The 27,759-nt window shown below is 40.3% G+C and overlaps 2 protein-coding genes across 3 annotated transcripts in view; both read left to right on the plus strand.

The window, feature by feature from the left end:
• glis3 (GLIS family zinc finger 3) overlaps positions 1-4,510 on the plus strand; it is an 11,646-nt gene extending 7,136 nt beyond the window's left edge. The window contains exons 7-11 of the mRNA XM_077623563.1: positions 828-966; positions 1,104-1,176; positions 3,711-3,835; positions 4,043-4,156; positions 4,232-4,510. Coding sequence (XP_077479689.1) covers positions 828-966; positions 1,104-1,176; positions 3,711-3,835; positions 4,043-4,156; positions 4,232-4,320 — 540 coding nt within the window. The 3' untranslated portion in view covers positions 4,321-4,510. The remainder of the gene's footprint in view (positions 1-827; positions 967-1,103; positions 1,177-3,710; positions 3,836-4,042; positions 4,157-4,231) is intronic.
• Positions 4,511-6,763: 2,253 nt separating this feature from the next.
• Positions 6,764-25,764, plus strand: rfx3 (regulatory factor X, 3 (influences HLA class II expression)). 2 transcript variants are annotated; one of them, XM_077622882.1, is made up of 17 exons: positions 6,768-6,943; positions 14,375-14,487; positions 14,565-14,653; positions 16,227-16,485; positions 17,440-17,514; positions 17,902-18,083; positions 18,152-18,271; positions 19,915-20,039; positions 20,149-20,264; positions 20,952-21,067; positions 21,140-21,294; positions 21,383-21,480; positions 22,201-22,350; positions 23,204-23,412; positions 23,485-23,638; positions 23,726-23,768; positions 24,457-25,764. In XM_077622882.1, the coding sequence occupies exons 2-17, from the start codon at positions 14,380-14,382 to the stop codon at positions 24,735-24,737; spliced, it is 2,280 nt and encodes a 759-aa protein (XP_077479008.1). In that variant the 5' UTR covers positions 6,768-6,943; positions 14,375-14,379; the 3' UTR covers positions 24,738-25,764. The 2 variants fall into 2 exon arrangements, with proteins under 2 accessions (XP_077479009.1, XP_077479008.1); XM_077622883.1 differs by lacking the exon at positions 17,440-17,514 and having other exon boundaries at positions 6,764-6,943.
• Positions 25,765-27,759: the final 1,995 nt, after the last annotated feature.

A 27,759-nucleotide genomic window follows, 5' to 3' on the forward strand; every position in this document is an offset into this window, starting at 1 on the left:
GAGGTTGGGAACATTTGGCTCATAAGCCAAATCGGGCTCTTTTGATGAGCACATCTGGCTCTCCGCCGACCCGCTATCTTAATTACGGAATAAACTGGCTCACATGAACAAGTGACAAATTGTTCGTGCATTGACACGTTGTTCTTGGACATGTCAAACCCACGCCATCATAAAATGATTCAATTCGGCTTCCATTACTGGTTCACCTGTTTTCGATTGTACGTTAGAGTTCACCTTTGGAGACTTTGGAAAGTTCGTTAGCATCCAAAGGTTACAGGTCACTTTCCTGGTGGAAAATGATCTGAAATGATTATCAAATTAGTTTATTACTTCACAAAACCTGGCAGTTAAACACGGGTATGTTGCCTTTTTATATCCATTAACATGGTTTTCTATGAACGGCAACAATATTGCGGTTAGAGGCATGCAATGTTCCCTCTAATTTGTTGTTTGTCTGGGCAGAAAGACAACCTCCCTGAGCACACTGAGTACCGGTGTGAGCAACATCATCATTGCTCGCTATGGGCACACACCAGTATCACACCTGCCATAAGCAGGTGTATGTCTACTACACATAAATGATTTAGTAATAATAAAATGTAATGATTAATATCTTTGAATGGGCGGCCCCGTGGATGAGTGGTTCGCGCGTCGGCCTCACAGCTAAAAAAAAAAAATCGGGATTTTATTTTGTGCACTCCATATGATTTACTGTGCGCAGAGAAGACGAGAGTAGTGCGCAATCGCGCACGCGCGCAGCTTAGAGGGAACATTGGAGGCATGCCACATGACTAAAACTCATTATGTTTCACTTTTCTTTCCTTCAGATAAAATCCAAAGCTGATGTAACCCAGGAGCCTCTGACAGACTGTTTAACAGTTCATCATCTGCACACCGGGGTCTCTCCATCAGCCAGGACAACCAATTTAATAAAATCCTCTACAGTTTCTCAAGAGCCATGCACAAGTATATACAAAAACAATAATTATATGTAACATTTTTCTTAAATTTAATAATCCTAGCAAACACAGTATGTATACGTACACTATGTAATATCCAGTACAAAGTGGTCTGCTTACTCATGTCTTTTTTGCCTCCCTCAGCTGTTGCACATGGAGAAATGTCCCCCCAAAATCCTCACTTTCCTCTTATGGGCATCCTGCAAGAAAATCAGAGGTAATAACATGACATGAGCAGTCTGAAGTTGTCGCTGACTTTCTTGTTGTTGTTCTTCTTCTCTTGATGAGGACACTAACTAAAATTGCAACTGTTCCTTTATCAGTGGATGGATCAGATTTAAATTTGGTAGGTATGTTCTCGGGGTGTGTTTTGACTAATAACTTTTAAAAAAATCTTCTGCCGAAGGTAGTTGACTTAGTACTTGCCTACAAAGTTTGAAGACTGACATTCATAGTCTCCAAAAAAAATTCAGCCAGACAGATTGAATTGGAGTATAAATTCATCCATCTTTCATATCACTTATCCTCAAGGGTGCTGGAGCCTATTCCAGCAAATCACAGGCAACAGGCGGGGGACACTCTGAATTGGTTGCCAGCCAAATCCAGGGCATAATGATAACAGACAACCACATTGCCAACTAGTGGGAATCGAACTCAGACTGCCCGCACCAAATTCAGGCAGAAGAACCATATATACCAAATATGATGACGATAAAAAATAATGTTTGTGAAACTATAAGAATAAACTATGCAGAGCCAGCGGCTTTTCCTCACATTTTCCTTTTGTTCTAACAAAAGCCTGATGGTGTTGTGCTGTGACTAAATGTTAACTGAAACTGTTCATAATACCTTTACAGTTTTAGTGTAACAGTGTAACAAAGCCTGATGCTTATCATCCAGATGCCTTATTGAAAAAAATATTTTCTTTTGAAGATGATTCATCACTAAAAGAACATTTGCAATTTGCAAAAGAAGGCTAAAAGTCTGCACATTTTCCATACATTTTGTGTAAATTTATATTTAAGTTAGTTACTAAGTGAGTTATAGTTTAGTCTATGGCAGGGGTGTCAGACTCGGGTTGGTTCGCGGGCCGCGTTAACGTCAACTCGATTTCATGTGGGCTGGACCATTTTAGATATAATATTTTTTTTAATAAATGGATTAAAAGAACTGGGTTAAAAGCCTTGAATATTCGTTTTTTTTATAGATCTAAAACAATGTTTATTTTAGCTTTTTTTAAAAATATATTTTTAGATTTTACAAAATGATTTTTGAACTAAAAACACAGAAAAAAATGGATTAAAAATTACAATTATTGATTTAAAAGGGGGAAAATCAGGAAATTTAATATACATCTATAATCTTCATTTTAATTTGATCCTAAAACAGAAAGTCGGCACTAATGACTTACTTTCCCGGGCCACACAAAATGATGCGGCGGGCCAGATTTGGCCCCCGGGCCGCCACTTTGACACATATGGTCTATGGTTTAACGCTGGAACTTTAAAACCAAAAAACTAGTGCATCCGGCCATGTCTCCATTCCAAACACTTTATTTCTTTACCTAAAACAAACTGATTTTCAAATCCAAAGTATGTGGAAACCCAATTTCTCTTCTTCCAAGGCTATAGTAAAGGATTTCTGTGTTAAACCAGACAGATGCTTCACGACTCCTCGCTGGCTGCAATTGTTCTCCAAGCAGCAGTAGGCCCCAAACCTGCACTGCAGGATTCTGGGTAGACAATCAGCCCGTAAAAGAAATGCTCTCCTCGCCTCATTGGTCTAGAATACGAGCCATTATTGGATGCTAAAGCCACCGACAAGAGCAGCCTAGGAATTCTATAAGTAAATAATAAAATGCAAAAGACGAAAAGGAATACCATTTAAACTCTAGTGGGAGAGTGAGGCCTCAGTTGTAATGATGTCAGGTTAAATCAAATCTAAAATCTTTGTTGCTGTTTCTTCACTCTTTTCTTCAAATTTGCTGACATGTAAACACATTTGACCAATCAAAACAGAGCAAAGGAGCCAGTCGAGTTTGCAAATTGGCTCATTTATGTAAACATAGTCAACTAGAGCTCAATTGCCCCAAATCAGTGAATAAAATATAGTAATGGCCTTTGGAAAAAGGTTTATATGTTTCTGCTTGAAGCATTGACATTTTTGTCTGAAATAACTCTACTTGGAACGCATTTGTGAAGCAAACAGGAGGCTATCTAAATTTGCATGTGCAGAATTTAATACTTTATTGAATAAAACTATAGCAGGCCAACCACAGCAGGAGAATGTAAATTAGAGCTGCGCGTGTTAAACTCTAAGTAATGCTAACCTTGCTAATATAGAGGATATCCGTAAAGTCTGGTTAAAATTAAAAATATATATATTGCATAGGCAGCTATTGAGATATTTTAATTATTGTAATCATTTGCAGAAAGCATATTCAAGATGGGACTCAATTTCTTGCCGTGGTTGCTGTAGGATAGCCGTCTTTTTCTTGAGTCTTTATCCGTTTTTGTATTTGCACTAAATAATACTCTTACTCAAGTAATTCATCGGTGGACGTATATTTCTTTTAAGTATTAGCACTCTTACATGAGAACTTTTCTAATCCCTAAATTTTTGGTGAGCATGAAGTACTGAATTTACCCCGCCTCTCACCCCAAAGACTCTACCACACCTGTAATATCTCATAAGGAAAAATGGATCGAAGATGGATTGAGCATTTACGTTCTTAACTGTGTGATATTTCAGGTTTGTTGATGGTCCCCCCTGCCAGCTCTACTGTAATGACCCCAGCTCGCCACTCTCACGCCTCCCGCATCCTACCAGCGATCTACTCAGTTTTACCTCTGGGTCCGCAGAAGACCACAGCTCAGGTAACGTAGGAGCTCACCACATGCGTAGTCATTGGTCTTTGAAAATATTCCGATGGCGAGCTGCCAAAGAAAGGGTTACAGTTCATGTTTCACATGTTTTAAGCTTATTAGTGAATGTGTATGTGGGTGGCGGTTTGACAATTTTGAAAATACATATATTCCTAGTACTTGTGTGCAAAGAGAAAAGTTTTACCTGAATATTTTCAGATCTCTTAGTGGGGATGGAGCTGCTTTTCCCTTACGATGGCATGTCAGCACAGGTAGAGACCAATCATCTCATGCGAGTGGACACCTTTAGAGGTGGCAGGGCCTGCAACACAGGTAGGGAATATTGGGCTAATCTTTACAGAAAATGTTTCCAGGTCTCCTTAACGGTGTACATTCATTCACCTCCAGGACTTGACATCCAAGGGTCAGGAATTGACTTCTTGAGCATGATTGACCCGCATTCAAGCCAAGTAAACCACAACCACACAGAGGAGTGACATCACCCAAATATTACCTTACTCTTTTTGTACATTTTTTTAAATCATGTTCAAGGCAGCACGGTGGTAAAAATGGTTAGCACATTGGGCTCACAGTTCTAAGATCAAGGATTCCTACTATGTGGAGTTTGCATGTTCTCCCCGGGCTTGCATGGGTTTTCTCCGGGTACTCCAGTTTCCTCCCATATTACAAAAAACATGCAGGATAGGCTGATTGAACACTGTAAATTACCTCTAGGTATTAGTGCAGTTGGTCTAGGAGTACATATTTGGACCATCATTAATTTAGGGATTCTCAAAGCAATGATGTTAAGTTGCACTGTTGTCAAAAATATTCAGAAGTTGCTCCACTATGGATACTTTTGCATCATTTTTTTTATCTTTGTTTTTTGTTTTTTTGGTCCACCAAACTCATTGTTCTCTGTGACCTGCTCCTTGTTTAGCTATTGTTTTCAACTGTTTGTTTTACTTTTTAATCATTTTAACTTAAAGATCACATTTGGGAATACAAAAAAGTGAAAATATGTTTTTTTAATATAATTATGGAAAACGCTCATGAGCCAAAGAAAAGCATATTATAACTGCTCAAGGAACACTCATAAATTACTTTTAAAATATTTCAGGTTATACCTAAAGTGTTCCTCAGCTGAAAAAAAGGATCCTGGAGCAATATGGGTAGAGTTTGTCTAATATCTGGTGTTTTTAATGATATTTATTTTATATTTGTGTCTCATGTTATATTTGCCAAAATTATCTTGTTCATTTTTATGCACGCCGCCATATTACGGACAGATGAAGTTTTTGATTGGAATTCTCTCACATCCACCATTTGCTACTGATTGACACATTCTAATTAACTTTATTTCCACTACTTTAGCATAAAGTTTTTGTATGCAAGTTTTCTTAATTAACCTTTAGCTGATCATCGAAGGTACACTTTAGTGGAATTGAACAATGGCCAATCATCTGATCTCAAGCCAATGAAGCATGCTAGGCAAAAATAAACAGCAACTAAAGGAAGAATGTCAATGTGACCATGCGCTGAAGATTTCAGGCAAAAGATGGAAAAACAAAGTATCTAAAATAGTACATAAAGATTAAGGTGAAAATTAAAAACAGGTTCATTTCATGCTTGTGGGCCAACTGTAACTCTATTGAGCACAAAATACTTTTGTTCATACATGTGGTAAATCATTTTCCACCCCTCACCCCTAGGGGCTAACATTAGTAACTATAGTAACAAGATAGACTTACCATTTCAATGCAGTGTTTTGAGACATAATTTATACTCAGAAAAATAAATACTGGGTGATTGTTCTCAGGGAGAATTTTAATTTCATTCAAGACATGTTATTGTGTGGTTAGCGCGTCGGCCTCACACTTCTGGGGTTGTGAGTCCGAGCCCAGGTCGCTCCTCATTGTGTGGAGTTTGCATGTTCTCCTGGGCTTGTGTGGGATTTCTCCGGGTCCTCCGGTTTCCTCCCATATCCCAAAAACATGCACAGTGGGCTGGTTGAACACTTTTTTTCTGATTGGACAGTCCATTTTTTTTTCAAATCAAGATTCAATATTTGCTGCATTGCAAAGCAACATTTTAAACAGTAATTTGCCTAAAAGTAGCAATATGTTGCAAAAATAATCTCTGTTACAACAAGTTTTAGACAAGTACAGGAACAGGAGACCAACAATGGGAACAATGTTGCATGCTGTACTGCACTGCTGTCACTGTACTCCAATATTGTGAAAATCAGTCAACTATGATAAAACTAATGTTGACAATGATTGAGAAAAATGTGAATAACTATGCAAAGGAATGAAAAGTTAAACGGATATTGGGTTTTCTCCGGGAACTCCGGTTTCCTCCCACATTCCAAAGACATCCATGGTAGGCTGATTAGACACTCTTAGGTATGAGTGGGAGTGTGAATGGTTGTTTGTCTCCTTGTGCCCTGTGATTGGCTGGCCACCAATTCAGGGTGTCCCCCAAAGTCCAAAGTCTTCTGGGATAGGCTCCAGCACCCTCCGCGATCTTTGTCCCTAGAAAATGAGATGAGACTTATGTACATCAGTTGAATGAGTCATACATACTACAATAACTTTTCCTTTTGTGACCCCACTTTTTTACACAATTATCATATTATTATAAAATAATTGTTGGTTATTTTTTTCTAAATATAATAATTATTAAGCAAGACTATAAATATAGTCAGTAAGCAAATGGATGTATTACTGGCGATTGCTTATTATCATTATTATCTCATCTCATCTCATTTTCTGAACTGCTTTATCCTCATTAGGGTCGCGGGGGGTGCTGGAGCCGAGCCCAGGTGACTCCGGGCCAGAGGCGGGGGATACCCTGAATCGGTGGCCAGGCGATCGCAATATCATTAGTATTATTATTTATTTTTTATTTAATTTTTTAAATTATTTTATCGTTGCCGCCCAAGTAAGAGCGAGCTAATCTCCTCCCAGTTCTCGGGGAGTTTTCTAGCAACTGTTGCCCTGTGAGGCAGCGCCATAGCCACCGTAGTCGTGGCGACTGTAACCCACTAACAACAACCTCTCGCTTCATCATTCCCACCTCCTCCACCATCCTCATACTCACCCACCGCTCCACAAGCAGGTTTGGAAACAACCTTTTTTTTTTTTAAATTTCACTCGATCGTGAAAATTCACACACAAAACGCGTCTCCCGTTCTTTAAAGGCTAACGCGATGCTTGGGAGTTAACGTGGTTTTCCTTCTTTCTTTTCTTTTTTCTCTTGTCTCGGCTGGCTGTGGGGCTTGTAGCAGTTTTGGCTAGCGATGGTGCTTCTTTGTAACGAGTTAGCCTTCCATGCTAACGCCGCCTCGGCTGCGTGTTTTGGCGAGCCCGCATCATCGAGAGCAAGTGGCGATCGCTTAACTCTCCCACGAGACACAAATGTGCTTTCGATGCCACGTTTCTTGATAGAAATGATAAAATAACACTCACTTAGCTCCGGGCTAACGACCCCGCACCCCCCTCCACTTCACCTCCACCTCCCTGATGCTAGCTGGTCAGCTGGAGCAGGTGTCTCAGACCCCCTCCCACCCCATCACCCCACTTACAATGCTCGTGTCGGGAGGCAAATGTGAGGAGAATCCCCCATTAAATACGACAACAACGCTGGGGATGGCGTTGTTTTTATTGTTTATTTTTAAAGCGGGGTTTTCCGAGGCTTTGATAATACAGTTGCTAAGCCATTACTTTCGCTTTTGTCTTGTGAGATAGCAACGGCGCTCCTTAGCTTCTCCACCTGCTTGACCTGCTTTGTGGTTTCGGACAGGGATAAACTCGTAATTGTCCGAGTCCGATCTTTCGATAAAGTGAACCTTTTGACGTGTTTTCAACAAGCAACACCTTTCCATTCAATGTCGGCGTGGCTTCTTAGTGCAGGACTAATATTAGTTATAAATCATATGACACCATGTTGACATAGCGTCAAGATGTAGATTTTCTTGCAATCTCGTACAATTTAGTTTTACAAACATGCTGCTTATTATCCACTAGACAGATTTATATTTTAGTTTTTTGCGGTCAGTGTGCAAAGTATCAAATACTTGATTGTATCCTAATAGTTTTCTCCTTCGATACAATGTGATTACATTAGTAACTAATATCAATATTGAATTGAATTGAATGCTTTTTATTGTCATTAAGTATAATGAGATTTAAAGCTTCACCAGAAAGTGCACAAATACAACAACAAACAAATTGACAAATAAATTATCAATAAATAATAAATAAATAAATAGTCAATAAATAAGTAAAATATAAATAAGTAGTCCAAGTGAGATCAGCAGGATTCATTGTGAATCGGCCCAGTACATTTGTCAATTATATAGATACATATGTTGGTTTTGTCTTACATTTTTCCAAAATAGGGACACCTAGTGGGTCTCTGTATCATTGCAAGCAACCTATAGACCAGGGGTGGCGAACACGTGGCTCTCGAGCCGCATGCGGCTCCCGGCCAAAATGAATGCGGCTCTTTGCTTCTTATCATATTTTGTATAAACTGTGACTCTTTGCCTCATTTCATGTTTCTCTTATTTTTATTCTCTTTTAAAACATACTCAAATTCATCAGGGCCCATTAAAAACAAATAATAAATTATATTTAAAAATTCATTTGGCAGATTGGATGTATTTTTATGCTGCTTCTGATGTAAGGTGTGGCTGTTTGACTCAGACAGTTTAAAAATGTTGGCTCTTTGTGTCTAACTTGTTCGCCACCTCTGCTATAGACTATCGTGACTGCCGATATATTTTAGGACAGGGGTATTGAACCTATGGCTCAGGAGCCACATGTGGCTCTTTTGATGTTTTTTTCCATTAGACTCTTCTGCGTGCATTGCTCCCATTGATACTCATTGATTAGCAACAGCGTAGCAATGTCGTCAAACGAATTGAGAAAAAATTTTCATGACTAAAAAAAAGTCTGATATTTTCATATATTTTTTCTTCCATCTTATGAATTATCAGTGGTTCTCAAGGAATAACATTTGAAAATATAATTGTTTATGGCTCTCTCTTTCAAAAAGGAGACCGAACCCTGTTTTAGGGTGTTTTGTTTACTTGTATGTTAGTCACATTCGAATGATTACTTTATATTTTTCAAATATCAATCATTCAATCATCATCCATACCATGCATCCTCGCTTGGAGCCTTTCCCAGATGACTTCCAGCAAAAGGCAGATTACACCCTAGACTGGTCACCAATCAGCTGTAGAGAGAGACAACCATTCGCACTCAGTATCATACCGACTCCGCACCGATGTCAGGTGATAGAACCACTAGACCCCATGTGTCAAAGTGGCGGCCCGGGGGCCAAATCTGGCCCGCCGCATCATTTTGTGTGGCCCGGGAAAGTAAATCATGAGTGCCGACTTTCTGTTTTAGGATCAAATTAAAATGAAGAGTATAGATGTATATTAAATTTCCTGATTTTCCCCCTTTTAAATCAATAATTGTAATTTTTAAATCATTTTTTTCTGTGTTTTTAGTTCAAAAATCATTTTGTAAAATCTAAAAAATATATTAAAAAAAAAAAGCTAAAATAAACATTGTTTTAGATCCATAAAAAACTGAATATTCAGGGATTTTAATCCAGTTCTTTTAATTCATTTATTTAAAAAAATCTAAATATTATAACTAAAATGGTCCGGGCCACGTGAAATCAAGTTGACGTTAAAGCGGCCCGTGAACCTACCCGAGTCTGACCCCCCTGCACTAGACCATCAGGTGGCATCTTTCAAATATATAGACAATAAATTATAGTAATGGCTGTTTAGCAATTGCACTGCAACCATACTTTATTGAAGACATAGGTTTTCCTACCACATAGCAATCGTGTGTGTCCAATGTATTTGTCTATGTGATTGTGCTGTTGGGAAAATTAGGGAATTCTACATTTTAACTTTTAGATGACGTCATAGAAAAAAAACTCGGAAAATGTATCACCACAATTAGCTGAATGTCAATGCATATGAAGAAAATCTTACGTCGTGTCACTCATATCTCAAAGCACCTTCTGTACTTATCATAATTAATTTGCAACTTTCCACATCCTAGTTTTCGCATCACAACCTGATTTATTCTGGGATTGCAAAAGCAGTCACACCAGAGTATTGTTAATAAATCTTTATTAACATCCATGTAATTTTGTTTTTGTTTAGGATGTATTTTGCCAGCTGCTGCCTTGTTCCTACCAGGGGAGAGAGGATCAGGAAATGGGGGATGGGGAGGGAGACAGGTGGTCCCACCTTGTTGTACACCTCTCAAAGACCTTGCATTGTAGCACTGTGTGAAGTCCAATTAGTCTAAAGTACCTTAGTAGAAAATAATACAAACTTTAGTTAGCATTTGATACCCTAAAGACCAACCTGCCCTCTTCCTCCTATTTACCGAAACACACATAGTACTTAATTTTGTTGGACAGCTCGTTATCAGCTCATGTTACCTTTTACCTGTGGTCCGTCGGCAGGAATTCCACCGTGCCACCTGCTGCCCAGATACAGTTACATTTCCAATCACTAATAGAGCGTGCTGATTAATTCAATCGTGCAGCCATCCATGGAACAGCAGAATGTCTTGTATTCTGTTTGCTCTATGCCCCAACCCAAGCGCAGTGACATGTCAGGTTGGCGGTGAAAGTGAACATAACCAGTGTCCTATTTTTGGGACTGATTTTTTTTCCCGTACTCTCTGAGAAGAAAAAAAAGCTGTTTGGGCTAAATTGAAAAGCACAAAACATTATAACTTTACTTAAATGCAACTAAAATCAAATGTTAAAATGTTTGAATATAATGAAAGTTTTATCATACAATAAAATAAGATAAATAAATTAAAAATTCTGATTTTTATGTTACAAGAAGGAGGCTTGCGTGATAAGCATGTCAGCCTCACAGCTCTGGGGTCATGGGTTCAAATCCAGGTCGGTCCACCTGTGTGGAGTTTACATGTTCTACCTGGGCCTGTGTGGGTTTTCCCCAGGTACTCCGGTTTCCTCCCACATACCAAAAAAAACCACGCATGGTAGGGTAATTGGAAACTAGATCGGCAGGATGTCCCCCACCTCTGGCCCAAAGTCAGCTGGGATAGGCTCCGGCACCCCCCTAGACCCTAGTGAGGATAAAGCGGTCCAGAAAATGAAATGAGATGAGATAAGAATGTTACAAGGTAACAAAATAAATGATCATAAATACCAACTCCCCATTTCCCTACCATGTTATCACCAGATTCCTGCCTCATTTTGGCTCAAGGTTGTCCAACTATACTCAAAATATTAATGACTAGGACTTCACTAACATGTTAAAAATTTACATCGATGTGTATTCTCCGAAAGGTGAAAGCTTAAGCTTGTCGACATTGTGGTAGCAAGGGGAACTGAATTGGGCATGCGGGTTAAGGGTGCAACATTGGGACTGGTTTATCTCTTTTGTTCCTGTCTGTCTTTGCAGGGCTTGCTCTTGCTCGTTGTTGCACAGCGTTTAAGTGGGCCACAAGGGAGTGTGCCTTAATGGGGAGGTACTAGATAGGATTAGGGGGCAACCTGGGTGTTGAGTTGTATGATGCAGGGGTTCTCGCTCCCCTCAATTATTTGTTGGGTTAAATCTTAAAACTTTCAAAAAAGAACTCGACAAACCCTTGAAGACTTCACTTCACTTCCTACTTTTGTGGAAGCCGCCGTTATAGCTGTTGTCTTTCCCGTTCACGCTGGCAAAACCTATGAATAGGGTATTTGGCAGGGTACTTCTCTTTCGGCAATTCCTCTTAAAAATGCTTTGTGATTTTCATCTTGCTTGATCTTATTTTTTTATTCATTTTTTTTGTAAAGTGGGACAGAACATAAATGAATATTATTTATTTTCTGTTACTGCATTTTGTTTACTTGGTCTTGACTCCCAAAAGTCTTAGTCTTGATGAATTCTGGTCTTCATCAAGACTTGGTCTAGGGATTATATGGTCCTGAACACAATATTAGCTATGAGTAATGGTTCCAAACACCCTCCTAGAGGTGTTAGAAATGTAGTGGTGCCTTATGATATGAGTGACTTAAAGACTGATTATCTCTGATTTTCAAGCAAAGTGCGACATGAGTGCTCTATGGTCCCAGATTACAGATCTCAACTCACCACAAAAACCGGCAGTATTTTTACATAATCATTTAGGCCACAAAGTGGCTGCCCGGGGGCTAAATCTGGCCCGCCGCATCATTTTGTGTGGCCCGGGAAAGTAAATCATGAGTGCCGACTTTCTGTTTTAGGATCAAATTAAAATGAAGAGTATAGATGTATATTAAATTTCCTGATTTTCCCCCTTTTAAATCAATAATTGTAATTTTTTAATCCTTTTTTTAATGTGTTTTTAGTTCAGTTTTTGTAAAATCTAAAAATATATTTAAAAAAAGGCTAAAATAAATATTGTTTTAGATCTATAAAAAAACTGAATATTCAGGGCTTTTAATCCAGTTCTTTTAATCCATTTATATAAAAAAAAATCTAAATATCATATCTAAAATGGTCCGACCCACGTGAAATCAAGTTGAAGTTAAAGCGGCCCGCGAACCAACCCGAGTCTGACACCTTTGATTTAGGCAGTTCATTCACAAGACTTGAGCTTTTTTTTTTGTCCTGAGATACAAGACATTATTTTGTTTCATTTTTGGGGAGAAGGCTGATTTAAAGTATGAGCATTCTGAGTTAAGAGCAGAGTCACTTTAGATTTAAGGATACATTGGACGAAGAAAAAGGGTTTTTGTCCTATTTTTCTACCTTTTAGTGCAGGGATGGACTCTTCGTTCCAACTTGATGGTCAAATGCTGATTGCTTACGTGAGGGAAAGCTAAAAAGACACCCACATTTAAAAGGCCGACTGTGATATACAAGATAAAGAAGCCCAGAAGTGGGCCTTCCCTCGAGAGAGAGAGTGGAAGCAGTAAGGAAACCCTTCTTAATTAACCAAGAGAGGTTTGCATTTGTTCATGGAAACTGTGATGAGGGGTAGGCAGCCCCCGCTCTGCCCACTTCCAACACCCAAGAGACGAATGCTTTGTCGTCGTCTTACTACTAAATACTACTCTACTATTAATCTGAAATCACACCTTCTCACCAAGATGTATTCTTACATACATAAGCAGCATTCATGCCAGAACTACTTCTCCGATTACTACTCTCATCAGACAATTTGTCCACGCGGCAGTTGACATAGCCAAAAAGAGACACGTCCATTTGGAGTTTGTTACATATTAACCGGCTTTTATAGCTGCTGACCTGGAAACAGGACCATGTGATGTGTGAGCTGCTCAGTACATTGAGTACCACTCGCCACAGAACAGGTAACATCGATATGGCAAAGATGAAAGAGACTTTTAATGAGCCTCAGCTAAAGTTGAGCCATATCATACCATCACCGATATAACAATGCAAATTTTGCGGAAGTTACAGTGCAGGATACAAAGTCAAATATTCGGGCAAAGTCGCTGTCGCTTGCTATGCATTTGCGTCATGCCCAGTGTATTGGATTTCAGCTAAATTAGTGATAACTTTCATATTATGCCATCATCGCTCATGAGTCCTTCTGTGAGTATTTACATACGTCAACAAGTTTGTTAATGAAAGACAAACCCACAATGCTCACTGAAAAATACCTGGAACATACAGAAGTACCAATACATTTAAAAATATATATATGTAACTAAAATCAGCCTCTACAATAATTTTAGTTCATAGGAATTATTTAAAGAAATATATAAATATAATGAAACGGGCCCAGACAAAAATTATGATAAAGATGACTTAAAGCAAGGGTGTCAGACTCGGGTTGGTTCGCGGGCCGCGTTAACGTCAACTCGATTTCATGTGGGCCGGACCATTTTAGATATAATATTTAGATTTTTTTATATAAATGGATTAAAAGCCCTGAATATTCCGTTTTTTATAGATCTAAAACAATGTTAATTTTAGCGTTTTTTATATATTTTCAGATTTTACAAAATGATTTTTTAGAACTAAAAACACAGAAAAAATTGATTAAAAAGTTACAATCATTGATTTAAAAGGGGGAAAATCAGGAAATCTAATATACATCTACACTCTTCATTTTAATTTGATCCTAAAACAGAAAGTTGGCACTCATGATTTACTTTCCCGGGCCACATAAAATGATGCAGCGGGCCAGATTTGGCCCCTGGGCCGCCACTTTGACACATGTGACTTAAAGGAACCGTAATCTTTTTGACCAAGTTTACCATAGTAGAAAGAATCTTGTTTAAAACAACAGAATTTGTTTAATAGTGAACAAAAGAGTATTTCACAGAGTCAGCAATGTCTCAGGACGTCAGATACATCCAAAATTTCTTGCGTGGCCAGAAAAAAAATCAAGAAGCTGGGTTCGCTAGCCTGGGCAGCAGCAAGCGAGCAAGGGTGCCGCCAATCCTCTCTCTTACTGACTAGAAAATTGTGCACCCTACTCTTAGAATGATTGCTATAGCATAATATGGGCATTACCCCACACATTTTTGTGACCTCAGGCGCCATGCAGACCCCTGAAGCTGGCGCGGACTCCACCTCCACCATCCCTATTCAGACCAACGTGCCTGTCCAGCCAGCCGGTACCACCCAGCAGCTGCCTGTCCAGCAACAGGTAACGCCACCACTGTCCCATGTGATCGGCAACTGCGTCAAGATCTTATAATAACTTTTTGGGCAATTACATTCCAGACACAGACTGTTCAACAGGTCCAGCATGTTTACCCAGCGCAGGTGCAGTACGTAGAGGAGAACACCGGCGTCTATACCAACGGCAACATGTGAGTCATGCCTCTACCTCTTATACACATTGCACACACACACACACACACGGGGAGAGACTTCGTCTTGGCAGCCCGTCAGCTCGGCTACGAGCCATCTCGCCCCACCATTCATGTCACGGGCACATGGCGGTGGCAATCAGAGTGTGTTTGTGCCCAACTGTGTGCGGTCACCTGAACATGACCAGAAGTAGACCTCCTGTTTTGTTTTTTGTTTATTTCAAGAGCTACGGTTAAGGCCGACGAGGGCGGAGACAGTAACGAGCCGAGCCGCCAACTCGCTCTTTCTCGCTCGCGCGCTGTGACTGTCTGTCTCTTTCACACTCTCACACTAAGCATTAACAGCATGGACACACTAACACACAAACTGTATTACAATCACACACTTGGAGAGTTAATGTTTCGGTCCATCTCACAAACACATGCCCAATACACTAAATCAGTCGCAAACCCATACAACTGTAAATCTGTAAAAAAAAAAGAATTTCATTTTGGACAGCGGTTGGCCTTCTTCATTGTTTACTCTAGCTCACATATGTCAAAGTGGCGGCCCGGGGGCCAAATCTGGCCCACCACATCATTTTTTGTGGCCCGAGAAAGTAAATCATGAGTGCTGACTTTCTGTTTTAGGATCAAATTAAAATGAAGAGTATAGATGTATATTAAATTTCCTGATTTTCCCCCTTTTAAATCAATAATTGTAATTTTTTTAATCATTTTTTTCTGTGTTTTTAGTTCAAAAATCCTTTTGTAAAATCTAAAAATATATTTTAAAAAAAAGCTAAAATAAACATTGTTTTAGATCTATAAAAAACGGAATTTTCAGGGCTTTTAATCCAGTTCTTTTAATCCATTTATTTAAAAAAAATCTAAATATTATAGTATCTTAAATGGTCCGGCCCACGTGAAATCAAGTTCACGTTAAAGCGGCCCATGATCAAAACTGCTGCAATACTCCCTGGTGGACGAATGGTTAACGTGTTGGCCTCACAGTTCTGAGATCGAATGTTCTCGAATTATGGTAGTTGTTTTCCTTAGTCAAGAGTCGGGAATGTATGGCTCACAAGCCGAATCTGGCTTTTGATGAGCGCATCACATGCTCTGCTAACTCCAAACTCTTAAAGAGCCTGTCCAGTTATTTTGATGATTTGCTTCTAAATTCACGAATGATGTTTAAAGGTAGGCCAACTGATGGTGTACTGGGTCAATTGCCTAACTCCGGTATGGGCTCGATTCCCACTGGTGGCAGTATGATTGTGAGTGCAAATGGTCGTAAACCCTTGCGAGGATGCGCGGTACGGAAATTCAACAAATGAATATTTAAAGGTGTTTGAAGGGAAAGCCTGAAAATGTGCACAAGCTGAGAACAAGTGAGTGCTGAATCTCTGATTTAGAGCTAAAAACACTTTTCAAGTCTGGATTCTTGCCCTGTTTTATATTTTGGATAGGTCTAAAATTGAATTAGGTGACACCACCTACATTTGTAATGTGTTACTTTCCACTCTTGCCAATGACCCTTCTCTTGTAGACCTCAAGTACAAACATCCCCCCATTTTGCTGTCTTCCCAAACAGAAGAACCTACTCTTACTCTGAGCCACAGCTGTACAGCCAGAACAGTGGCGGTAATTACTTCGACACACAGGGGAGCTCATCCCAAGTGTCCACAGTGGTCACTTCCCATGGTATGGGCAATAACAGCGGCGGGGCGAGCGGGGGCATAAGTATGGGCCTGGCAGGGGGTCAGGTAATCGGCAGTGGTTCTACGGCCTACCTCATGGACAACGCCGGCGCCCATCCTACTGCTCAGACTGCAAGGGCCTCCCCAGCAACTGTAAGTAGTTCAATGTACATGCCTTTTGGCTTCCTCGATGCTTTTAGAAGTCACTTGAAAAACTTTCATCTTTGATACAGTAATCTGGTTAAGGTTCACCATGAGCAAATATTCCAATAAAGCTGCCTTGTAATATGAGTGACTTGATATGCATTTTTGTTTTGTTTATTGTGACTCGTGCAACCAATTATTTATAAAGAAAAACCTTGAAAATGATCAGGGTTGCCCCACTTTTCATATCTATCTAACACATTGTGTTTATGCAAAAGGTTCCTGCAGATTGTGCATTGATTATTCTTTTAGGCTTTGTTTTAATGGAAAGAGGTTATAAGAGAATACGCATGTTAGTGTGGTACAATTTTAGACAGTGCGCACTTACTCCTTAGCAACTGGAATTTCAGTACAAAAATATTCAAAGGTTATGCCATTTATGTTTTAGCCGCTAGAGAGACATGTCTTAGTAAAATTTCTAACAATGAAATCTGGAAGATTTGGTCATTTGCTATCTCTCTTTTGTTAACTTCCTCACTTTGACGTTTTCAATTTCGTTCCCTTTATTAATCACTTAAAAAAAAAAAAACAGGGTTAAAGGGTTACTCATTTAAATAGTTCCATTTAAAAATTTAATCATTTTTTGTATTAGAATATTAAATGTTCATGTAATATTTTTTAGGTACTGAATTTGCCGTAAAATAAACTCCACAAATCTCACTTTTAGAATTAAACCGAACAAACAAATGAAGTAGTATTCCTATTTTTCAACTCGCACATTTTTATTTTTATTTTTAGTTCTGCTCTGCTTGGGTTTACTAGTGCTTGCCCTGATGTCCTTTCTAGATTTTCCTGAGCTAAGCCACTGTCTTCTTACTGTTAATTTGTTTTATTTTACCTTCCTATCATTTTTGGTTTCCCTCCTCTTACATTTTGTTGTCCTGTGCTTGGTGGTTTTGTCAGATTGAAATGGCGATTGAGACGCTCCAAAAATCTGAGGGTTTATCCAGTCAGAGAAGCTCGCTGCTCAACAGCCATGTAAGTTGCAATGCTGTGCCCCCCGCTTCAACCTTATCCTTCGCTGGGCTCATGCTCACTCTTGCTTTTCTGCTTCTGTCATTTCAATGCATTCCAGGTTGATGGGCTGCTTGCCTTTTTTTTGCTAAATGGCTTTCAGGTTGTTTTTGAACACACGCTGATGATTTCCTATCTTTTTTTTAATTAACCCTCCTCAGGACAGTGAACACCTCACTCACTTTGCGATTCATAGCTTTTTTGTTTTATTGTGGAACCAACACATAATTTTGTGTTCTCTAACTTGGAACAATAGAGAAGGAATAATTAAGGAATCATTGTTGGAGTCATGCATCTTAACTGGGTCAAAGATTTTTACTCATCATTGCGTGTCTGTCTCTCTATTCGTAGCTACAGTGGCTGCTGGACAACTACGAAACAGCAGAGGGTGTGAGTCTACCACGATCCACACTTTACAATCACTACCTACGCCACTGCCAGGAGCAGAAGCTAGACCCCGTAAATGCAGCCTCCTTTGGCAAACTCATCCGCTCCATCTTCATGGGACTTCGCACTAGGCGCCTCGGAACAAGGTCGCCTCCCCCAGGCTCTTCTGGTACTGGCTATTCATGTTATGTGACATTCTGCTTCTGTCTCACAGGGGGAACTCCAAATATCATTACTACGGTATACGTGTGAAGCCTGACTCTCCACTTAACAGACTCCAAGAGGACATGCAGTACATGGCCCTCAGACAGCAACCCGTTCAACAGAAACAGAGGTGAAGATGGATTACTGTATTTTCACGACTATATGGCGCACCCCATTTAAAGGCGCAGTGTCAGTAACGATTGCTATTTCTGTATTTGACACACACACAACACGCAGCCAGGCATGCCAAAACATACACCATCTTAAACATACACCAGCTTAAACATACCGACACACGCTAAAAACACGTTTTTAAAAAGGCAACGGACACAAAACTGAGTTCGGTTGTACTTTATTTAGCCATTTTACAATGTACTCACGTTTTTTGATCAATCATCACCCACAAATCCATAAAAGTCCTCATTTTCTGTGTCCGAATTGAACAATTGTCCAAATGATTCATCAAAGACGCCGGGTTCCCTCTCTTCGTTGTCAGTCACTCACATTGCCATGTGGCTCGACAGAAATGATGCCGGCTTTGGCAAAAGCTCGAACAACAGTGCAAGCAGACACGTTAGTCCAAGCGGCCACAATCCATTCGCAAATAGTGGCGTAACTCTTCGTAAAGCTGTGTTCGCCACCTATCATCCATTGTTCCCATGCCGCTCGCAACTTTGCTTTGAACGCCCGGTTGATGCCAATGTCCAGCGGTTGGAGTTCTTTAGTTAAGCCTCTGGGAATGACGGCAAGCTCAGAGTTCATTTTCGTGACTTGTTTTTTCACCGCTGCTGTGAGATGCGCAATGGGCACGCAGGGAGTCGCAAATCAACTCCGCTTCTTCTTCTTGACTTGGCGAAGCCAGTTCTCCTGGTTCCTCCATTTGCTAACCATGGATTCGTTGATCTAAAATTCCCTCGCGGCTGCTCTATTCCCATGTTCCCCTGCATAATTGATGGCTTGAAGTTTGAACTGAGCTTCGTAAGCGTGTCTATTTGTATTATTCATTTTCGGGGGGCCTTAGAATCCAAACCGAAATTATTTTGCAATAAACACATGCCCACACTATATACGGGTACCTGGTAGGGGAGTGCCTTTAGCGTCTGACCCCACCCACATCCGCCTTCTCTCTATATAAGAAGCATGTCGGCAAGAAGTGCTCTCAGTCAGGCTTTGGAGCTTACACACGGCGTTCCGCATAATGAGGCGTCCTTTCTATTTTGGAGAAAATTTAAGACTTTTGAGTGCACCTTATAGTCGTGAAAATACGGTAGTTGACACCACATCTTTATTGTTCCAGATTAGGTTGAAAGCCTGTAAACTGCTAATCAAATGCTACTGGCATGGATCTTATCTTTCTTTTGGCCAATTTTCAGAAAACTGTGTATTGGCCCATCTGCTGGCTTAGTCTTCATACATCACACATGTGCTGTTTTGAATATACAAAAATAAGATGATATTAGAAGAGCACGTAACTTTGGGGAGGTCGATCAGCAGTAGTCTTAAAAGGTCTTGGAGTGATTGGAGGAACTGCTAACAACTCAAGGATTCCTTATTATGAATATTGAACAGCTTTAACATTTTCCATCAAAGGGCCATTTGTCTTTCCAAGCAAAAAATATCTATTTTATCCTTTGGATATCTGACAACCATTTTTTGGCAGATTTTTTTATTCCAAATGAGGGAACAGGCCCAAATCTAGCTGGTTTTCGCATACGCACATGCTCTCATTTGTGGCTTCCAGTTTGTTTTAATCAATTGTTCTGCTTTTTAAAGGTTTAAACCGGTACAGAAGTTTGACACAAGCCCCACAGAGAATTATTCAGGTGGAGGCCACAACCAGCCAGGCGCAGCAGAGCAGACTGTCATCGCACAGAGTCAGCACCACCAGCAGTTTTTAGGTCAGTCACAGTATCAAATCAAAGGACATAATTATTTCAAATTATTTTTTATCGCCCACTATCTGCTTCATTGCCATAACTGTCGATTTAACTGTCACTATGGCAACAGATGCCTCACGGGCACTTCCCAACTTTGCGGACTTGGACCTTGGGCAGAACAATCCAGACAATATCAGCTCGGAAGACATCAAGGCTCTCCAGTCACTTTATAGGGAGCATTGTGAGGTACAATAGATGTATTAAAATTTTATTTTAGCATACTTTTTCCAGTCTCCATGCTAACTGTCTTTAGATTTTAGGGGCTCAAGTATAACAAAGTTAGGGATGCACAATGTCAATTCAACCTCGGGGTAAATATTCCTATTTCTACCATTGACGGCTATGGACATGTTAACTGTTTGAATTAGGAGGACAGCCAGACCCGCCCACTGAAAATAGATTGGATTTCTATCAGTGTCAAATGGCAAACAATGATTCACATCTTATTTCTGCATTATGACCAACAACTGGATTTAAGTGTGGAGCAAAAATTCTTCAGCATTAGAAAAATACATTAAAAAAAGGAAATCCATCTTTTTAACTGAGCAAAATTACTGGCCGTGCAGGCAACAATTGGGATTGTTGCTCGGTAAGGTGCATTTGAAATGAACACACATCAAATGTTGTCACTATACACACTCGGAAAAGGTTGTCTGTGATTAGAGAAGAATATTTTTTATGAAATGCTACAACTGCATTTGAGTTTTCTCATTATGTTGTTGCTCTTAGTTTGAAGAAATCACAATCTGAGGTTTTACTGTCTTTTTTTTTTCAATCTTGCCCCCATATTCATTCAAATTCAGTCAAAACTTAATGAAAAGTAACCATTTTTTGCGACTCACAGCTCATATATTGCCTTGATTTTATTTCCAGGCCATCCTAGACGTAGTCATCAATCTGCAGTTCAGTCTCATCGAGAAGCTTTGGCAAACATTCTGGCGTTACACTCCACTCAACTCAGTAGGGGGCGCCCCCGTAACAGAAAACAGGTGAGGAAAATTTGCTAGAGGAGCCCTTTCACAGTTTGCTCTAAAGTTGCGCTGTTTTTATTCAATGTTTAGCAGTGTAAGTGAGATCGAAGCCCGACTACCGCAGCTTCGGCTACTGGCGCTGTGCAGACACGAAGCTGTGCTCAAGTGGATGAGCACCTGCGACCATTTGATGTACCAGGCCCTTGTGGAGATCCTCATCCCTGATGTCCTGAGACCCATTCCCAGTGAGCCATAAGTCATAATATAGCACCTCCTGTCTCTAGCAATTTTACCATCATTTTTTATCTTTGTATCATGTATTTGACTTTGCAGGTGCCTTGACTCAAGCCATTCGCAATTTTGCCAAAAGCCTGGAAAGTTGGCTCAATAATGCCATGAATGCGATTCCACAGAGGATGATCCAGACCAAGGTATCCTTTTTTTTCTCCCACTACTACCATCTCTTTCATTACATGTTAACTCATCATTTCTATTGCGGGAAAGGTGTGTTTGACATTAGACAGCCTCACATAGATTCATCATTTTTCCTTGTGTCTAGTAACTGAATACAAGTTTATTTATATTTTGACAGTGTAGTTCAATTTTATTTGTAATATTAAAATAGTAAATCACATGAACATTTAGGCTGTAGTGCTGACAACACTCTGTTTTCTTAACCAACTTGTAGCTACAAAACTGTCTCTTTACCTCCCAACTTACAGAAAGAAACAGTTTTCCAAATCTGTGTTTTAATGCAATAAGGAATCTTTGGATCAAGTACTTCTTGCTTAAAGGAGCCATATAAAAGATTGATGATAAACAGGGTATTTGCAAAAAAGACATTTCTTTAATGTCTACTGAAATGTTAGAGCCATTTATTGAACATTATTATTATTAATTCAAGTGCCTTTTTTATATGTGGCTCCTTTAAACAATTTTGCTCCATTGTGGTTGTTTATATTGTATTGTTTATTCAGAGAATGCAGCTAGAAAAAAGCTGGTTTATTGGGACGAAAGAGAAAGAAAGAACAGGGAATCGTGGAACATGAATGTGAGAGGAAAAGATCAAATTGCAGCAGGACAGCAATAGGAAATTGCTTCCTAGCTGTTAATACACACTGGTCACTGTGTGCTCCCTTTTTTTCCATCAGGTTGCTGCTGTTAGTGCCTTTGCGCAAACACTCCGCAGATACACATCTCTGAACCACCTGGCTCAGGCGGCACGTGCCGTATTGCAAAACACGTCGCAGATCAACCAGATGCTGAGCGACCTCAACCGCGTGGACTTTGCTAACGTACAGGTCAGTATCGCGTCACGTGGTGCTTTTCTATTCATCTAGAGCAGGGGTGTCAAACTCATTTTTTGTCGCGGGCCACGTGGTAGTTTCGATTACATCCGGAGGGCCGTTATGTCTTCCAACTAGGCTGCCAAAATTAATCGATTAATAAATTGACAGTTTTCTCGATCGTGCTAATCAATAGATCATTTTTGGACATTCAAATTAGTACAAATTGTTTGCAATTATTGATTTAAAATGAGGAAACACAGGAAATAATCTACAATCTCCATTTGAATTTCATCATAAAACAGAAAGTTGGCACTCATCATTTACTTTCTTGGGCCACAGAAAATGATGCGGTGGGCCAAATTTGGCCCGCGGGCCGCCACTTTGACACCTGTGATCTAGAGCAAGGGTGTCAGACTCGGGCTGGTTCGCGGGCCGCTTTAACGTCAACTTGATTTAACGTGGGCTGGAACATTTTAGATATTATATTTAGAGGTTTTTTTAATAAATGGATTAAAAGAACTGGATTAAAAGGCCTGAATATTCCGTTTTTTTATAGATCTAAAACAATGTTCATTTTAGCTTTTTTAATATATTTTTAGATTTTACAAAATGATTTTTGAACTAAAAACACAGAAAAAATGGATTAAAAAATTACAATTATTGATTTAAAGGGGGAAAATCAGGACATTTAATATACATCTATACTCTTCATTTTAATTTGATCCTAAAACAGAAAGTTGGCATTCATGATTTACTTACTGGGCCACACAAAATGATGCAGCGGGCCAGATTTGGCCCCCGGGCTGCCACTTTGACACATGTGATCTAGAGAATCTAGGAATTTACGCCCCATGTTTGTGGATAGGAGCAAGCCTCGTGGGTGTGCCAGTGCGAGGAGGGTATGGTTCAGCATTTGGAGCAGGATTTCAAGGCTACCTTACAGCAGCAAAGCTCTCTGGAACAGTGGGCGGCCTGGTTGGACAACGTGGTCATCCAAGTGCTGAAGCCCTACGAGCAGCTGCCTAGTTTCCCCAAGGCTGCACGGCAGTTTCTACTCAAATGGTCTTTTTACAGGTGGGTGCAGTTCCAAACAATGGCTTCTGTAGATCCCAAGAGAAACATGGGTGTCTTTGTTTTTCTCACCAGTTCGATGGTCATCAGGGACCTGACCCTGCGCAGTGCTGCCAGCTTTGGTTCTTTTCACCTGATCCGCCTGCTCTACGACGAATACATGTTCTACCTAGTTGAGCACCGGGTGGCTCAAGCTACCGGAGAGACTCCGATTGGCGTCATGGGCGAGGTATGCCACTCGGCATGAGGCAGGACATGTCCACACCACATAATTTAAGCGAACAATTCCAATTTCTGGGCGGTTTTCCATTTTCAGTTTGACAGCCTGAACAGCCTTTCGCTTACAAACATCGATAAAGGTACGTGTTTCCTCCATCCTAACGCTAAACTGCGAAGTCGACGTAGCTTGCTTGTGTTAGTGTGTTTTCTAGTGATAGATTAAGATATGCCAAGTTCCGACTACACAATTGTAAACCGAAGAGAAACGTGATGGGTTAGGGTTAGGGTCATGCACTGTGAGATTTTTTTTAAATGCTGATCTGGCGCCGAGGAAGCCTTATGACTATGATGCAGATAGTCTGGCGTGTCAAAAATTCAGCTAGTCCTGCCGCATAGTTTGACATGCTTTTACGATTTGTTTCTAAATGTTGACCAGGACCGGCATGCGCTTTCTTTTTTTACTTTGAGTATTGTTATGTGTCTGTACTTGAGTCCTACAATCTTGACACCATGTCTTTCAATACAACACAGTGTCTGTGCTGAACGACCAAATAAATCGTGTAGTTTGAGCTCGGCATAAGATTTAGTATTAGACTTGGTATGTGAAAATGTAATTAAGTGACTTGACTCAGACTGGTGCAAATAAAGAAGGTCAAAAGTCAACTCTGTCATGGTTTTATCCAAGCTAATCTTAAAATTGGCGACTACAGTCTGACCCCAATCCAGTCCTGTGAATCAAGTCACGTTTGCTAGTCTAGGTTATCGTTGGTTGCGTGGTTTTTAAACTTCACTAAAAACAAGGAATCCTGCATTCCCTTTCCACTCTAGATGAAGCAAGTGGAATGGACAGCGATTTAGACGAAGAGCCCGAGGAAACTGGGGAGCCTTTGGCTAAACGCGAAAAATCGGAGAACGATGTTATCCAGGTGATCCAGGTGGGCTCCTTGGAAGACGGATGCCACCCGGTGGTTGGTATGGTCCAACCCAGCGTCCTGCAGTCACTGCCGCAGCCCCCCCGGGACCACGGCGAGCACATTCAGACCCCCTCGCCCGGCACCCCAAACATTCGCCACTGCAGCGCAACAGGCAACACCTACGCCCCTGTTTGATGGCGACGCCCGAGCCCGTCTTGCTCTCCCAACATATCCACTGACCGCCATGTTTACGTCTGTCTGTCTGTCTGTCTGCACTTGGGTCGTCTGACGCCAGATGAGTGTGATGCTGTTTTCTATTCCAAATCTTGCATCCTGCATTTAGTCATAACACTAGAAACACAGGGTCTAACGAAAAATCTACTTTCTACTACTGATGTCTGTGAGCTGAACCGTGGCCCACTGTATATATTGTAGATGTGCTCATAATTAGTATAACCCAAAAACTCATGGTGCTATCTTCATGTTGGTAAGCTAAAATAACAACGCTTTGTTTTCCCGAACTCGTTCAAGGCAGAAAGTTTGGGATATTTGGATTGCAGGTGAAATTCCAGGATAAAAAAGATAAGTACTTAAACATACTGTCTGATGCCTTTTGAGCACATTGTGAGGAATCAAAATGTAGACAGCATGATGAGTGCATTTTTTTATTGGAATTGAACTAGAAAATGAATTGCTCTATTCATCGATCGAACACTTGTTGTGAATGTTGCACTAAAAGAAAGACCAGATGAACATCTGCGGCACATTTTTTGTTCATCCTGAAATTTCACCTATAATCACAATACCGCAGACCCCCACATTTTCCCAGTTCTGCTACCCAAAATAGGCTTTTTTTAAACCTATCTCCGCCTCTTATTTGCCTCCACATATTGGCCTTTTTTCCCTTTTTAATTGCAGAACATTCTGCATATTGTTTTTTTATTTTATTTAGAAGTTATTTGTGATTTAACTCAATCACATGTTTCCGTTTTTTTCCAGTAAGACTGGAAAATTCACATTTTGGGGGTGGTATATATGAAAATGCAGTGGCAAAAAAATATCTTATATATAGGCATCTAAGTTCTAAGCGTCAATTTTGGGTTTATTTCTGATATTACGGTTATTTATTAATTTCCAATAGCCGATCCCACACTTGAAATTTAAAACCTACGCTTATTTTCATTTTGAACTGACTTTTTGTGAAATCCCTTTTGTTTGTTTGTTTGTTGTTTATGTAATTCTAAATTCATCTCAGTTCTCTGCAGACTGTTACGATTTCCAATATTTTTTGGAAATCCCTGCATTTGTTTTTTTTTTTAACCCAATAGCATTTATTCAAGAAAATCTGAATTTAATCACACTACACACCACCAAACAAAATTGTTGCCAAAAATTGGACATCCCAGTCAATAATTTAACTTGATCAGATCCCACACGTCACTTTGTAAGGGGATAACTGAGTTATTGCAACTACTATTTAAGGATTGTACATTCAGAGTCTGACCAGCTGTAGCCTTCTAACCACAAGCTGCATCAAAAAAAGCTTTTTCACCCCTGGGTCCAAGACGGACCCCAATCCCCACCCGTAGGAATATGCGCACTGCCGCTGCTACTCTTGTAAATATAAGTCAGGACGACTAGCCCGTAAATAAACAGCTCCCCCCTCCCCGCTAGTCTATTATGCACTCAGTATAGTATAACGTTTGCCTTTTGTCCATGTAATCATTAAACACTGGACACGTCTCCCGCCCACCCCTTACTCCGGTTTTTGTTGTCTTATGTCTTAATCAAATCTTGTGGACGACTAGAACAATTTAAAAAAAATAAAAATAAAAAATCGGTGGCTGAGGGAGAGCCAATAGTCGTTGTGCCATGTTACAGAGCAGAAGGAATGTCAGGGATTTAATGTACCTCGGCTTTATCACAGTGCCTTATCCTTACATGCAGCTGTCACCAGAGTCCACACACACACACACCCCAATGCGCCCCCTGACTTTTTTGGGGGGGCCCTGCCCCCGCATCACTACACCCTCTTTCTGGCTCGCTTCTTACAATTCATTTTGTTTGGCCGCGTCCCATCCACGGAGACGGCTTTCTGCCAACTTGAGCTCGGATTTGGACGCTTCGCAACGACGAAAAGCCGCCTCAGACGTGGCCTGTTGCTTTGGTCCAGATTAACGCCACTAAGCTCTTTAATTCTCTCAATCACGTCTCGGTGGTTAGTCCTTCACTCCAGTTTTTTTTTAATTTATCGCCCACTAATTTTACCTTCTCTTCTTTCTACTACATTGTCATTCACTCTCGCCCTTTCCTTGAAGCACGTGCGAGAACAGGAAGGCCACTTTTTTTGTTTCATGCGTCATTGGAACACATCCATCAGTCACCCTACCTCAAACCAGCGGTGCCAGCCACCTGTGCCGCACAGCCTGTCCAAACCTTATTTCCCACGCACGCTAAAGCATCGCCACTGTGCTGAACGGAGGAAAGAAAATCCACTTTTCGTTGCACCTCTTACACATGTTGGCTTTTCCTTTTTACATCCATCAAACAAAACCCCTCTTTGGTCATCTTTGTACAGAACAGACCAAAAGTAATATTTTCTGATATTGAAAGAGATATATGAATTTAGATCTATATGTATAGTATATATACAATGCTTCTACTCTACTTTTTCTGATTGTGGCCGTTTTGCGAGGTAGCTGTGTGAAGTGGATTGAAAAGTGAAAAAGGCAAATGGACTTGGACCATCTATACTTGAACTGTTTAAAGCCTGCTATGGTGTGGACACTACTGAGATTAATCCTCCTAAAGGGAAAACTGTTATTTTAATTCATATGTATTTATTGATATTTATTATGTGTACCGCACAGTCCGTGGCGTAGTTAAGGGACGGCCAACAACACCGCAAAACGACTGTACAGAAAGAGCCGATGGGATGACTTTGGTCGATTTGTTTAGTTGTGATTGGTCGGAAGTGGTCGAGATAGAATTCAGATAGGACCGCACTAGATCATTGCCTTACTCCAAATTTTAGGGGAGACTTTCAGTGGTTTCAGTGTAAATCTTCACTCCCTTCTTGTATAAATCCACAACACGTTGATGGTAAACTTTTGTATTTGTGCCTGACATGAGGAGGAAAAAGTAAGGCTTTGCTTTCTTTAAATCGTACGGATGTGCTTTGGGATCATCAAGTGCTTTTCGGTCTGTGCTGCTAGAA

This window comes from Stigmatopora argus, chromosome 16 (assembly GCF_051989625.1).
Source record: "Stigmatopora argus isolate UIUO_Sarg chromosome 16, RoL_Sarg_1.0, whole genome shotgun sequence".
In the NCBI taxonomy this organism is placed as follows: domain Eukaryota; kingdom Metazoa; phylum Chordata; class Actinopteri; order Syngnathiformes; family Syngnathidae; genus Stigmatopora; species Stigmatopora argus.

Coding starts and splice junctions, on each gene's coding strand:
- rfx3 (XM_077622882.1), top strand. CDS start 14,380: ATGCAGACCCCTGAAGCTGGCGCGGACTCCACCTCCACCATCCCTATT. Junction 20,265..20,951: donor TTTATAGGGAGCATTGTGAG/GTACAATAGATG, acceptor TTTTATTTCCAG/GCCATCCTAGACGTAGTCAT. Junction 21,481..22,200: donor AGAGGATGATCCAGACCAAG/GTATCCTTTTTT, acceptor TTTTTCCATCAG/GTTGCTGCTGTTAGTGCCTT.